The following is a 15,265-nucleotide window of genomic DNA, read 5'->3' on the forward strand; positions in this document are numbered from 1 at the left end:
ATCCCATTTGCTTTTTATCAAGTTTATTTGTTTCAAAATGTTAGAATCGTCTTTTGTGTAATTTTATGTTTAACTTTTTTGTTTAGTTTTGTGCTCTCAAATCCTGTTTGGATTTTTAGGAATAAGTATTACAGAGAGGTGGGGGGGGGGAGCAATAAAAGATTTTATGGCTACAAGATGCTCAGCACAATTTGTATACATTTTCTGCATCTTGCTTTGAAAACAAAGAAAGAAGGAGTCTACAGTCCTTATTCCATTTGAGGATTAAAATGAGTTGTATCAATTAGCATGAATGATGTTAAAAAGAAAACATTGTTTCTAATAAAATCTCCCATGCTGGAAGTTTAGAGTAATTTGCTTGAAGCCAAATGTACTTTGCTTACATTCTTGTGGAGGCTAACGTCATATTAAGTCATATGTTAGCTGAGTTGCACTGATTAAATTATACATGTTGAATTCAAAGTTTTATCAACTTGATGGAACTCTTTGTTGGAAAGCTACCCCTTCTGTCTATTTGGATTGTCTTTTCATTATCCTTTTCCTGACTTTGAATCAGTGGTTTTTGTTCTGACTAATAGCTTTCATCTTTGTATTATAAGGGATTGTGGTATGTGTCGAGACTATAGATTTTTATTGTCCTTCGTATTAGAAAATCAAGACACAGTTGATATGTATTTAGATTTTGAAATGTAAATGCTCAATGTAGGGTAGAGGTTGCTAATATGCATCTCAGAATTTGAACAAACCTGATTTAGTGCCTTATGGTTATTGCAAAAGATAAACATTTGACACTGAGATGGTTCTTATTAATTATTATAAAGTAATGTTTGAGAGTCGGGAAACTTTGGCACGCCTGTACACAAGCACGGAGGCTGCTCCAACGCGCTGGAAGGCTATCACGTTGGAGCAGACTTGATTAATCGAGTCTGCTGGAGCATGCAATTATTACGCTCCAGCAGCCTCCTGCGTCTTGTGTATCAGCGCCCCGTGCTTAAAATTGGCGACAGAAGCAGTTGAACTAAAGCTCATCAAACAAGCGTTAGTTCAAGTGCCCCCACCACCATTTTGAATTGTGAAAGTGCATCAGCACAAGACACGGCAGTGCTTTAATTAGGGTGGCTCTTGGAGCTGCTTTAATTAAAGCACCGCTCTTCCATCCCTGGAGCACATGTAAAAATGCCCATAGAAGATTATGGTTCCAAAAAACCTAAATACCATCAATTTAGAAACTATGCAGTGCAGAAGATTACAGTTTCTACTGCTTTAAATTGACTTCTTTTTCCTTCCTTGTGCATCTGTATTTAGCTCAAAAGCCCAATGAATCATGGGTTGTAAATTTTATTTACCCTGGAATACCAACTCTGTTGGGTAAACCTGAGATTCCTCTGTACCTCTGACATGCTAAAAAGAAAAGAGGTGAGCTGAATCGCAACACAAGGTCACATTTCTAGATTACACATATGCAACAGAAACTGAAGTGTTTTCTTGTGCATGTTTGAGTTCCAACAATGCACTCATGTACAACTCTGATGCTTCTCAGATGTAAGGCCCTATAATTGGTATTTTTTAGGATAAATATATTAAAAATTGACCTGTTGCCTGTATCTAGAATATCAAGCCTTTGATCGGTAGCTGAAGAATGAATGGGCTAAAATTATATAGCGGGGCGGGCAAAATGCAGCCCACGGGCCAGTTGCGGCCCACCAAGCCATTCTATCCAGCCCACGGAACGCCTAAAAAATTTAGAAAATTAATATTTATCTGCCCCCAGCTGCCTGTCATGTGGCCCTCGATGGCTTGCCAAAACTCAGTAAGCGGCCCTCTGCCCAAAATAATTGCCCGCCCCTGTTTATATAGGCATCCAGCAGTGGTGTGGGAAACGTGTCAATTGGTCTTATGTTGGTCATATTCTATTAATGTAATACATGCCGATTATATGTGATATGGACTCTGCTTCTACCAGCAGTGGCTGGTATTCGGTTTGTAATTATTGAGCAGGGCAGTTTTGTGGTGTCCTCTCTGGGATAGCTGAGTCTGGGCCTGACAACCAAATGTCAGTGTTTGAAGTAGGGGAGCAGAGTCTGGATTGATGCTGGGAGCTTAAATGAACATTTTCATACTTTCAGACACGGCACGGTTTAGAGACTTGTGGGAACTCGTTTCCAACTCTCAAATGTTTGTTCTTTATATTATTTAATTGTCCCGTTCTTATTTTAAATGGTGAACAAATTCTAGGAATTGAGTAATATCCCTTTTAAATACTTTGTGCGCCTATTAGTGGCACGCACGTGTCTTGCATCTAGTCTATGCTGCAAAGGTCTGCTGGGGTATGCAAGCTAGCCTGCATAGATGGCTGTGTTGGGGTGGATGTAGCTGTGCTGGCAGAAGGCGGTTCTTGCTTAGTGTGTGGTGTTCAGGGCAATGGTGTCGCTAAACTGTCACAAGAACCCCGATATACATCTCCATTACACCATGGGCACTACGCCAACATAACTACACTGGCAGAGCTATAGTAGCAGAAGCTCCATAATGTAGGGGAAGCCTTGGAAGCTACCAGACTTATCCCAGATCGGTCGTGTGTGTATGTAGGGCTTGTATGCTGCGTCTTGTTGGTAAACGTGCCTACCTGGACTTGCAAGCTGTGCCTTGTTCTGGTAGCAGACCCAATGCCAATTCTCTCTGGCCAAAGGCAGCTGAATATGCACGTCGAAAAAGAAGTCTTTAGAGAAAGATTGCCATCAGGCCAGGAGTTCTTCAGGCTTGGTCTCAGGCTTTGCCCATGCACAGGAATTGAGTCATTTTAATGACCTGGGTAGATTTTTAAAACGAGTATAAACAACACCTTCCCCCAGTGTAGGTGCACCTACACAACATCAAAATGCTTGGGCTGACACAACTTCAAGTCAAAAGGTCCTCTCTTTTATGTGAAGGCACCTTTATTCCAGAATAACTGCACACTTGGGGCCTTTAACATGACTATTTTGGCTTTTAAAAAAAATCATATCCCCTAAAATTCCTAAATGGCATTGTGGAAGTGGTGAGACTTATAAGCGTAGACACATCCTTGGACCTGTCACCTTCACTTTTGCCAAATGAGCCTTAACTCAACTCCCTTGTAGAAATAATGTCTTTTCAAGGTTGCATCTGAGAGAAGCTGGCATTGGAATTTGATGTGTGCTAATGGTTATCTTCCTGCGGATGTCTGAGCCGTGTGAGTCACCAGGACTTTGTCTCACAAGATTGCTAAGACTGCTCAGGGTTTTCCCCTCCTCCTCCCTATGTTATCCCTATGAATGTTCATGTTTCAATCTGCATTTTGGGAACAGCTTACTCTTTGAAAGGAGAGGGGCTTGAGAGTTTGCAATGCAGTTCAGTTTAGAACCTGCCCTTTTGGGTGAAGGGCGCATTGTTCCCAATAAGCACTCTTACTTTTCTAAGAGCCTGAAAGGCCTGTTGCTAAAGCTGTGTCATAATATTTTGTGTTGCTATACCATAGCGTGTTGTTCCAATATCATATGTCCCTATAATATTTATTTTTGCCTTGCTGTCTTGGCATTGTCTGTCTGTCTGTCGTCTTCTGCAATACCATCCTTGCTCACTACATCCTCGGGCGAAGCTGAAGAGGGCAGGAATGAAGGGTGCTCCAGGGGATAGCAACACCGGGGAGCTCAATGCCTTCGAAAGCTAAGCAGGCCTGCCCGCGGCACAGACAGCTCCGCATTAGAACAGATAGAGCCTGTCGTTCCCCACAAAGTTTTGCAGCTATTTGCACGCGTGCTGGATTGCACGAGGAGATGTCCATTCTGTGACCTTCCCCTCGCTGAAGTAGGCACTACTCCAGTTGCATTCAGGCACTAAGAAACAGGCTGTCACCCTCGATCCATTCCAGCACAAGAGCTTTTAGGGATAAAACGTTCCCTGCGCTGTCACCCGCAAGCCGCCAGGAGCAGCTGTACTTATTGTCCTAATATTCTCATACTGTTCTCCTGAAATTTAGCAGAGGATATGTAGAACTGGGAGCTTATCAGGACATTTGAGATGAACAGCTTTCTGCTGCCTTATTATGACCCACACTTGGCCCCTTTGGGCCAGATTCTCTGCTGGTTTCACCCATTTACAACAGCAGATAAATTGGCCATAGAAATCTGCAGGATTTTATTTGAAACTCTTTTAAAATAAAGCTGGATATCTTTCTGGAAGCTGGAACACAAAATCTTGAGCTCATTCTAGGCAAAACTAGATGAAATTCTTCACCTGATGTTCTTTGAGAGGTCACACTAGACGACCTGCTGGCTCTCTTTCCTTTGAACTGCATGAATTTCTGAAACACCGCTCTTTTGAAATGGAAGAATTTGGGGGAGGTCGTTGCCTCCTTTGTTCAATGAACAAAGTCCATCCTGCCTTGGTGACTGCGTTGAAGGCAATGCAGTTAAGCCATTTCAAATCTGGTAGCATTAGATGTCTGCTCCATGTTGAAGAGCAGTACTGGTTATAGAGTAAACCGACTTGGTTCACTCTTTGGTACTGTCCTGGTAGTAGGGGTAGGTGCTAACCGTTTGAATGATACAAATTCTAACAGTAAAAAGATAAGAAGGGAAAACATATGATAAATATGGTTCATTTAACTTTAAAAAAACCCCAACACAACCCAGGTTGACCAGTAGGTGGAGGGTTAAACAAAAGGAAAGATTATAAAAATGTGCAGTTTTGGCCTCATTACAAATGACTCTTTCAGGCTTTATAGCATTAACATTGCTTCTCATAAACTTTGAAAGCAGTCACCCATTTAGAAAGATTAAATTGTTAGTCATTCAGAGTATAACAACACATGTCCATGAGGTCTGTTCCCCAAAAACAGACCTGTTTCCCTGAATAGGAAATTCAGCTGATACCATAAAAGCTTTAGGAATTAAAGTTGGTCTCGTATCTACAATTACCAGGTGGTTATATCCGATAGTACTATTTATCAATCCCAGTGCACGAGTAGTAAAAATAGAGGCATTATTCTTTTGAGTTGGAAAATACAAATTTTAATATGTTATGTGCTGAGGTCAGAAAAAATATCTTGGAACCAAAGTAGTGAAAACCCTGGCAGTGTCTCGTTGCTTGTCATCCTTGCAGGGTCAGAGTTAAAAGAAGCTTGACCTTAACCCATGCTCTTCTAATAGCTTCATGATAGTTTATTGTAAATAATTTGTGTGCACGGACGTGTTCCACTTTCTAGTTACAGAGGACAAACTTGTCAGTAATAACTTCCTATCATAACTTCCACTGCCTTCCCAACTGCCTACTAGGCCTGTGCAAATAGGCAACTATTTGATTCAGATTTTTCCAATTCGATTTGGAGATCCAAATCACTCTTCTGATTCGTCTCGGCCAAATCGATTCAGAAAAGATTCGGCGATTTGGCAACAGGGTATAATGGGGAATCAATTAAATATCTATAACTTTGTTGTGTTTTTGGCTGATTCAGATGAAACTTGCAGGGATGGTAGCCCTTGCTGAGGCCACACAGCCTGCCATGTTTCAAGGAGATAGGTGCAGGGGTTTCTGAGAAACTGCACCTCAAACTGCAGACAAGCAAAATTCATGACATGGGTGGGGTGTGTGTGTGTGTGTGTGTGTGTGTGTGTGTGTGTGTGTGTGTGTGTGTGTGAAGGCACAGGGAGGGGGAGTCTGGGTTCTGGGCCCTGCACTTCTAGCCACAGGCAGGCAAAACTCGGTCATCTGACTCCCCAGGCACCTCTGCACTTTTACCTGCACTGCTACATCCCCCTTCCCTCCACCCCCCCTTGCACCCCAGCCTGTCCCTCACCCCCTGACGCCTCCATTCCCATGTTCACTGATTGGCTTTCTTGCCTGCATTGCGTGCCAGGCCAGCATCTGGCTTCTTTACTATTCCTTCCATCCAGGACCAACTGCAGGTACTTCTTCAGCCTGACAAAGGGTTTTTCAACCCAAAAGCTTCCTAAGAGAGATTTTTCTAACTATTTTGGTTTTTTTCATAGTAAACATAAAAACACAAGAGAAGCCATCACACACCACGAGTAACATATATCCAACACAACATCTTTACTTCTTGCTGTCTATTCCTTTATAACCTTTGTTACCGTTCCATCTGGGTACCTTTGCTGCTGCTGCTGACGCCACTGGTGTTGAGCCAGCTAAGTTATTTTGACCTGCTGTCATTAACAGTGGTGGACTGAACCAAGGCTATAGGGGAAGAGGAGGCCTCACAGGGACACACTGCCATGTTGTGCAGAGGCCCCAGTGCCAGGAAGGGCACACCTGAACACACACACAGTCCCCACAAGCACCCATGTCACAAGTTTTGCCTGCCTGCAGCCAGAGGTGCAGGGCCCCAGAACCCAGACTCCCCCTGCGCCCATCTCCTTGACAGCTGGCAGGCTTTGTGGCCGCAGCAGGGCCTAGCAGACCTGCAGTTTTCACCCCCCTGCGCCTTAACACGCATGCAGTGTCACGTATGTCATGAGTTTTGCTTGTCAGCAGTTTGAGGTGCAGTTTCCCAGAAACCCCTACACCCATCACCTTGGAACTTGGCAGGCTTCATGCCCTCAGCAGAGTTTCATCCAAATAAGCCAAAAATCAACAAAGTTATAAATATTTCATTGATTCCCCATTATACCCTATGGCCGAATCTCCAAATCTTTTCCGAATCAATTCAGAAGCTCTGAATCAATTCGGAAAGCCTAAAGCTTTGGATTTGTAGATTCAGCATCCGAATCATCTCTGAATCCGAATCGCAATCGGCAGCTTTGCACAGCACTACTGCCTACCCAACTAGTCAACCCATAAGCCTGGACTTTCTCAACATTATTCGTGGGTTTGTTTGTTTTTTTTTTAAAGACAAGGGCTATTCTATCTAGTTCAGTGTTACAGTAAAAGTTTAAGTCTCTGCAGATTGTTTCCATTTGAAAGCCCTCAAGCCTTCAAAAATAAACTTTTCCGAACCAAGCGGGTTCACTCTGTAACCACTATTACGCTCCAGGCCGGCAAAGAACATTTGCAGCCACCAGTCTGAAATCCTACAGCATTTGCATCTCTTCTGGATGATGATGGTGGTGCTGATGATGCTTACCAACCTTTCAATTAGTGTAGATAGGGGCTTTTTACCTAAGCTAATGGTTCTTGTCCTTTCTAAACTCCAGGCATCCCTGAGAAAATGCCAGCTCTTACCTTTCACTCATTTTTTTTGACTAGGGAAAAAGCAATTATTTTGTTCAGAAAGACCACAACAGCTCAAAATGGTTTGGACACTCTGGGTTCCTATTTGAAATCTCTGGAATTAACTTGTGAACCATTGTAGTGGCACTTTTACACCTAACATGGCCATAGCATTCTGGTTAAAAGTCATCTATCTGAGCATTTAGGAAACATGGATTGCTTGAGCTCAGTAAGCATCTTTGCAACTGGTGTCGGTCTTTGTCATCTTCCTTGCAGGGTGCAGGATACTGCTGTACAAGAAGGAAAATGTTGTGCTCAAGAGAGCAAGTCAAGAGCAGAGCTGGGAACCAAACATATCTCCTGACTCGGTTCTAGGCTTCAAATGCCAGATCACACTCTCATCCCTAGAGGAAGGAAATCATGTATATAAAAATGTTGGCAGAACCCCTGATACCTACCTCACCTTCTGAAGCAAAGTAGATCAGCTATACATAGTTATTTTACCATTAATATGACATCAGTAATGGAGCAGGGGGAAGGAAAAGTAACTTGTAAAAGTGAGGATAAATGAAGTGTCAGGGGTTCATTAACATCCAAGCATCAAAAGACTTTGGTTCATAAAACCTAATCTAAAAGATTGCATACCTAGATAACTCAAAAGCATGAGGCTCTCAGCTGGGGAGGGGGAGGTCACGCAAATATTAGATGACCACCTGGTCTGTTTTTTAAGCATGTCTTTTATTTGATTATCAGATTTTTTTAAACCTGTTTTCAGATCACACAGTGTAGCATGTTGTCATTTTGTACTGTAGTGCAGTGCTGTGGCCTTGGCCACCTTACTGAAACCATCCTAGGAGGACCCAAGGCTCAGCACTGCATACATGGACATATTTTTGGCTGCCAGATCCCAACCAACAGCAAATACCAGTGTTTTTTCTTAAAGAAATATTAGAATGATGGCAAGAACCCCAGGGTCAATTATGTTGGGGCGTTAGGGTGACCACCCCTCCATTATTGAGCGGAAATAAAAACATCAAGCCCTGGCCCTGAGCTGAATGACTCCAGGACAGCATTTGTCTTGGATTCCTCTGCACACAGCCAACCATCGTCCCAGTATGTGCAGGGATCCTGGTTTTCTGCTCACCGTGAGGAAACTGCAGGTTTCGCCTTGCAAGCTGGCAGGGTTCCCGCCTGCAAAGGGCTGCGTGGGGCTGAGGGGAGTAGGACACAGCGGGCACTATTTGCATGTGTGCGTGTGCACAAATGCACGTGATCAGGAATGCAGCCCCAGGCAGAGGTGGACAGCAGCTGCCCCAGCTGCCTGCAGATAAATCTAGCGGGGAAGAGGGGCATTGGTGACAGAGGGCAGACAGAGGTGAGGGAGGGAGTGGGGCAGGGTAGGTGGCTGGGGCTGGGGGTGTTGTGCAGCCAGCATGGGCTTGGGGCCAGGATGGGAATGCGCAGCCACAGGGTCTGGCCAGGGAGCGGGACAGAGCCACAGGCAGCTCGTCCAAGGGGGCGTGTGTCCCTGCTTTTGCCTTGTGAAAAGGTGGTTACCCCACGGGGAGTGGCTGACTGCAAGATATGCAGGACTTGATGGATCAAGGCCTTGATTCATCAGTCCATCTCTTCAGCAAAATATATGCCTAAGTGTAAGTCTACATTTAAGTCATTGGCTTCCATGGGCATGAGTGGATGTTCAGAATTAAATGGATGCTGAAATGCTTGGCGGAAGCAAGGCGTAGGTGGACTTCTGTCCTGGCTTGGCAGGAAAGCAGGTTTTCACAGAAGCACGTTCTCCATTTGCATTCAGCTTTATGAGCTTGGTTCAAGGCCCGTTGAAAGTCCACGGGATGCTGCCCAGTGACTTCATTCCATGTCGCATTAGGCCCTGCAATCTTGATTTGGGTTTGTCTTTGTTTCCTAAAGATTTCCCATGGCAAAAAAAAGAAAAGAACGTTTCTACTTTGGGCCATAATGACAAACCCCGACACTAACAGGAAGTAACAGAGGTGATCTGAATGCGATGGGACCTCATAAATTGTGTGTGGGAAAGGTTCCCCTTCCTTTCCTCTAACTGATGACGTGCCAAGTTTATTCTCCAGTATTTACAGTGAGATTTGTTTGTTTTGATACCCTTTACATGTTATCAGGGAAAAGACAAAGAAGAGCCCCAGGAAGTTTATACTTTGTGATGAGGCCAGTAAAATTTGGGCTTTAATTTTCTTTCTAGTCCTATATGTTTTCATTGAAACTTAATATATTAAGGGGATGTGAGATTGCAATCAAAGCAGTTACTGCTCTAGCTGTCGCTTATTTTTATGTATGAATTTAGTGCTAATGAAAGGTACCAGACTAACAACCTTGGGGTTGAAATCCTTGGCTTATTCACTAATCAAGGAAGAATAGCACAAGTTTTTTACATAATGCATCTCGTCTCTGGTCCAAAGAGATCACCTGTGGCGCCAGAAGGGAGTCAGTCTCTAGCCCAGGCAGTCCTTGGACGAGACTGATAATGATGGGGATCTATGAATGGAGTCCAAATAGACTTGCTCTTAGAAAAGTAGCTTCAAGGCAGAGAGAAAAGCGATGGGGAAACCTCAAGAGAGAGGAGCAGGATGATATTTCCCAAATTATTTCATTGGAAGAAATATATAAAGAACCTTTGAACACTCAAAGCCACAATGGCCATGTCCAGACAAGCACGGCCGTGCAGTATGTGGCACCGCAGACACGTCCGCGGTGTCGCATATGGCACGTTCAGCTGTTCTCCATGCTGCAAGGGAGCAATGCTGGGGAGGGAAGGGGGAGTTGACCCCTGGATATCCAGAGGTCCAAAAACCCCATGCAAAAAAAAAAGGTGGAGCAGCGCACACGGGGACAGTGTGCAGCGCTTAAAATTTGGGCCTGGTTGGCTAGAGCCACACTGCAGCTGCCGGCCAGGCTCCAAGTGGCAGGATCGCTGCTGCTGCATCCTGGGAAGGCCCCCAGATAAGGCTGCTGGGGCCAGCCCAGTGCTGGACCCAACCCTTGAACATGCTCTGGCATGAGAATGGAGGAGGACAAAAAAGGCAAAAAGGGTACAATTTGTGTAATATGCCAAATATCATCCAATTGGCACTAGATTCAGGTGTTTTTTGCCTACCTACTTCCTAGTTTTCACAGTAATATATTTAGGTGGACACCGGGCAACTGTTCTAAGCTGGGAAGGGCTGTTAGCTAGTAGCTGTCACATTTTTGAGTCTTGGAGCAGGAAAAATGAATGACATTTGCTCCTAAAGAGCTTGCTCTCCTTGCCGTTTCCTCCTGAGCTAAAGTGTACCACCTTTGCCTTCCTCACAAGGTTTTTCATTCTAGTTTTACTTTTGAATTTTTCTTGCAATAAACGTGACATTAGCTAATTTGCACAAGACAGGAGCTGAATGGCAGGGGGTCCTCTTTCAAGTGGCAAGGTAATAAGTGCAAGTGGATATTCTATGATTCCCAAGTTTGAGAACTAGGTTAACCCCAGATGTTGAGGTACAAACAGTAATTTTGAAACCGGAGTACGTTTCACCCAACATCAACAGGCAACTTCATAACTCCTGCATCTTTGCTAACGGTATTCTTAATGCTTAGCACATATGTCACGTTTCTCTCATTTGACTAGCTCATGCTTACAACACCCTGGGATTCCTTCAGGGTTTCTCTCATTGGCCCATCAATCTTTACAACACCCTGGGATTCCTTCAATGTTTCTCTCATTGGCCCATCAATCCTTACAACATCCCGGGATTATTAGTACCGCTTTCCAAATGGGGAATCCAGTGCAGTAAGTGGTCTAATGACATGGCCGAGGCTGCACACAGGTACCTTCTCAGGCAGCATTTGCTTTCTGAGGTGTTTTTGGATCTGTTAGGATGAACAGACAGCTGGCTGCCTGTCATTCCTAATTTTTTTATAACAGGCTGGACAAATATCTTCCAGGAATAGTTTAGGTTGAGCTTACCCTGCCTTGGGACAGGACAATGAAGTTGATGACCTCTTAAGATCCCTTCCAGTCTTACGTTCTATCGTTCTGTGGTTATAAGACAAGTCAGCAACCACCTTTTTTGAGGAGGGGAACAATTTTGCCCAGCAGCTTTGACATTTTATATAGCATTTCCAGATGTTCTGGTTCCCATTTGCTTGTCCCCTTTCACACAGGCTTTTTTGAATGAGTATAGCAGGAGGATGGACATGTCTCCGGGGAGACGGTGCTGAATTCTCAAGTAGATATGATCTCATTCTCTGATGTATTCATGTACTGCCTATGCACTCAGCAGGAATGATAAGTGCACTTGCTAAATTAATTCTAAAAATTATTGGCTGATATTTTTCAAGCCACCTCAAAGATCTGAAAATCCAGATTGTTTCTTGTTCATACCTCTTAGGCTCTTGAAAAATGTACCTTTACTGCACTGACAAATGTAATGTCATAGTTTGACAGCAAATGTAATCATAGATATCGGTATGCATTCACTGTGTTTTCTTCTGTCTAGCACTTGAAAGATGAACGGAGCGATGAAGAAGAGGAAGACTCCCTCTCTGATACTGAAGAGAAGCATGTGAAGAATGTCAGCAAAAACGGCTGTGAGCTAAGGAAGAGTTGCTACCTGAACAACAATAGTCGTTAGACCCACACCTGCATCACATCCTGCAGTATCACTTGTCATGTCCTAAACCCAACCTACAGTACAGAAAGGAAAGTCAACACCCTCTGAGAGTCCAAGATTGATTTATTGCTAGTTACTAGACCTGGAAAGAAGCCCAGTGTAGAGCGGGTGGCGGTGGGAGATTTGCTTAATAAGACAAAATGCGTTAATGGCCTACTTTCTTGAGTCACTGCATATTAGTGTGTGAAAAACATCTCTCAAATGTGCTAATCATTCCACTCTTAAAATGCTCAAGGATTTCAGTGCTCTTAGAGCAAGTGAAGTCTAATTGGCTCTACTATAATTTTCAAGTCTGGCAGAAATAGGGCAGTTTTACCAAAAGCCTTTAATGCTCTTTCCACATAAGTTTGGAAGTGTGGAGTTAATATGAGTTCTTCTAATAATCAGAATTGCTTTGTTTAAGAGAGAGGTGACATCAGGGTGCATTAACAGGCATGTTAATCATCTTATCTGAGTTCAAGCATTTAGCATTGGCTGCTACCCATGGATCAGAGCATACTTCTTGATGGCTGGTCCAAGCTAGCATTGAATCACTGGAGTTGTTGGTGCTTCCATGAATCATTTGCTTCACTTAAAGAAGCAAGGAGTTTAAACCCTCTGCTCAAAGGCTGCGTCTACATAGCACAAGGCAGTGTTGTGCATAGATACCCAAGTTAGCTCTGAACAAGTTACCCTAGGCACTGAAAGCACAATAGCTGGGTTAACATGGTGTTACTTTTCAACAAGACTAACTAGTTGGTTCAAATATCTCATCGCAGCACTACCTTGTGCATGTGGATATACTCAAGTTGGCATTATCTCATGCAGACAATCACTCCAGCCTTTGCCTATCTTAAATCTTTTGCTCTTTTTTTTTTTTTTTTTTTTTTTTTTTGAGGGGGGGAAAGGGAGGGATTAAAGAAAGTAATAGTGAAGAAAAAACAACCAGTGCCCATTTTCCATCAGGCCCAGGTTTCTTTAACTCCAGCCACTCTGGGTTTATGCCTGATTATAGAACTGGGATCCTCGTTGGTGGGGCATAGGGGAAGATTTCCCAGCAACAGGCATCCAGGCTAATTCTTGTAAGTTTATCAGAAAGTGCAGAATTCAACAGCTTACTTGGCTAATGAGGCCTTGCACAGAGTGAGCCCTTTACAACTGCTGGCTGCAGGCCACTTTTCAAATGAAGTTTCAGCTGTGTTTGATGCATCAAGGCTGTGCGGGCCCGATCCCATCCTCGTGGCCATGTGCCGGCCGGGGGCGAGCCGGGCCCGTCTTTGCGCTGCACGCGGGCTGTGGCCAGCAGCCCGGGCACGCGGGGTCAGAGAGAACGGGCGTTATGAGCTAGAATTAGGCACGGTACGCGTAGTGGTTGATTTAAAGATTACTTTTACTTACACCAAAAGATGGTCGCGGTGTAGGCAGGAAAACTTGCTTGAGTTACAGTTGCAGATGGAAAAGAAGAGAGGCAGACTAGAGTTCCTCCCCGTGAACACTCTTCTAGTCCATCCGGTTGGAGGCTCTAAACCGCGAGCCGGTCAGCCCAATCGGAGAAAGTATGTACAGTAAAGAGCTCTGAATACACTCACTCACACGAAGTTTGCTAGGCTCCGTGGAACTTGCGCGCAGGGAAGAAGGATACGTCGGGATTGCGCTCGGTGACGGGGAGAGGCTAGAGCAGAGCTTTCCAAACTGTGTGCCGCGACACATTAGTGTGTCGGCGGCAGTGTGTAGATGTGTCGCGCGAAATGCAGAAAATGTTGCGGAAGGGCACCGCGGAGCTCCCTTACTCGCGTCTGCTTCCCTTGGCCCCTCCCCTGGAACTTCCTAAAGCAGCTAATGTTAAAGCAGCTAAGCCTTAGCAGCTAAGGCTTAGCTGCTTTAACATTAGCTGCTTTAGGATGGTGTGGCGTCTTGACGTAGGACGCACGGGATTGGTGGTGTCGGAGCGGTACGGCGAGGAGCGTGGAGAATTCGGAATTCTCCTTGGAGACTCCTTTAACGGAGCAATTGGTTGTGAGTTACACCACCCCCAACTCTCGGCTGTGCTGAGCGGAGGAGTCCCCCGGAGGTCCTGGACTGGGACTGCACCGAGCGGGCCGTCCGCCATCTTGGCCAATCGGAACGGAGCTCGGTGGAGGCCAGAAGCCTCGGAATCAGCGTGCTCCCAATCACCCGGGCGAGCGCAGCTGCAGGCTGTCACCCAGTCAACCCACCTGCTGCTGGCTGAAGGTAGGCCACCCTCCCAAACCCAATGTGGCAAACAGCAAGCCACTCACCACGTGGCACTTATAATTTGATTTCTGCCATTTATTTTTATTTTTACTCTGCTGTAATTGTGGATTGACCACCCACCGGCAGTGTACCACCGGAGAGTGCTGGAACTGGACTCTGGACATAGGCATTGCAAATATTTGCAGCAATATAGCCTTGTAGTGAGACATATATATTTACACCATTTTTGTTGGACTTTTGCTTCTCTACTTCATGTGTTTTTGCAGCTGAGCTCCTACCTGGACCTATGTGTCCTAATATGTATTGTAAATACTTAAGTTAATTTTGTTTTTTTTTTTCACATTTTCTCCTGGTCCTGATTCCTGTCTTTATCTCACTTTATCACTGTGGGAGTGGAGCGCAGGTGCTGTTATTTTCATAAGAAAAAACAGAGAAAGATAAGCGCTAAAAACAGTCCTGTTATTTTCATATTTAGTTAATGCTAAAACCTAAAAATAAATTTGCATAGATTTATTCATTAAATTGCAGTTGAATTGCCCGTAAAATGGATAAGTTTCTAATTAAGAAAAGAAAAGCTGGTGAAGATGACGTTTGCGATGAACAAAACGTAGCCGCTATAGAGGAAACTACGCAAGAATCAACTGTTGAACGGTCTGTATTAGTACGTAAGAAGTGTAAAGGAAAAATTTCCAAGCCTCGTTTATACAATAAAGATTATATGAAACTGGGGTTCACAGTTTCTGGTAATGAAAACAATCCTTGTCCTCAGTGTTTAGTTTGTGGGGATATACTTGCAAATGAAAGTATGGTACCAAATAAATTAAAGCGTGATTTTACCTCAAAACACAGTCATTTGTCAGAAAAACCAGTAGAATACTTTATTGAGCTTTCAAAATCTATAAAGAAGCAGTCTGCATCATTCACAAAGAGAATGAAGACATCAGAGAAAGCTCAAAAGGCAAGTTACTTGGTTGCTCAAATAATTGCCAAAAACAAGGACCCACACACTATTGCCGAAACCACCATAAAGGAATCTTGCTGTGCTATTGTTCGAACAATGTTTGGGCCCGAATTTGAGATAGAAGTTAATAAAATCCCTTTGGCAGATAACACGATTGGAAGATGTATTCAAGACATGTCTGATGACATTAAGCAGCAAATGAAGGATATTT

The 15,265-nt window shown here is 44.1% G+C and overlaps 1 protein-coding gene across 1 annotated transcript in view; it reads left to right on the forward strand.

The window, feature by feature from the left end:
• The window catches only part of CERS3 (ceramide synthase 3), a 75,566-nt gene extending 60,717 nt beyond the window's left edge, over positions 1–14,849 (forward strand). The window contains exon 11 of the mRNA XM_019477750.2: positions 11,706–14,849. Within this exon, the coding sequence (XP_019333295.1) occupies positions 11,706–11,840 (135 nt within the window). The 3' untranslated portion in view covers positions 11,841–14,849. The remainder of the gene's footprint in view (positions 1–11,705) is intronic.
• Positions 14,850–15,265: the final 416 nt, after the last annotated feature.

Source organism: Alligator mississippiensis, chromosome 11 (assembly GCF_030867095.1).
Source record: "Alligator mississippiensis isolate rAllMis1 chromosome 11, rAllMis1, whole genome shotgun sequence".
Classification (NCBI taxonomy): domain Eukaryota; kingdom Metazoa; phylum Chordata; order Crocodylia; family Alligatoridae; genus Alligator; species Alligator mississippiensis.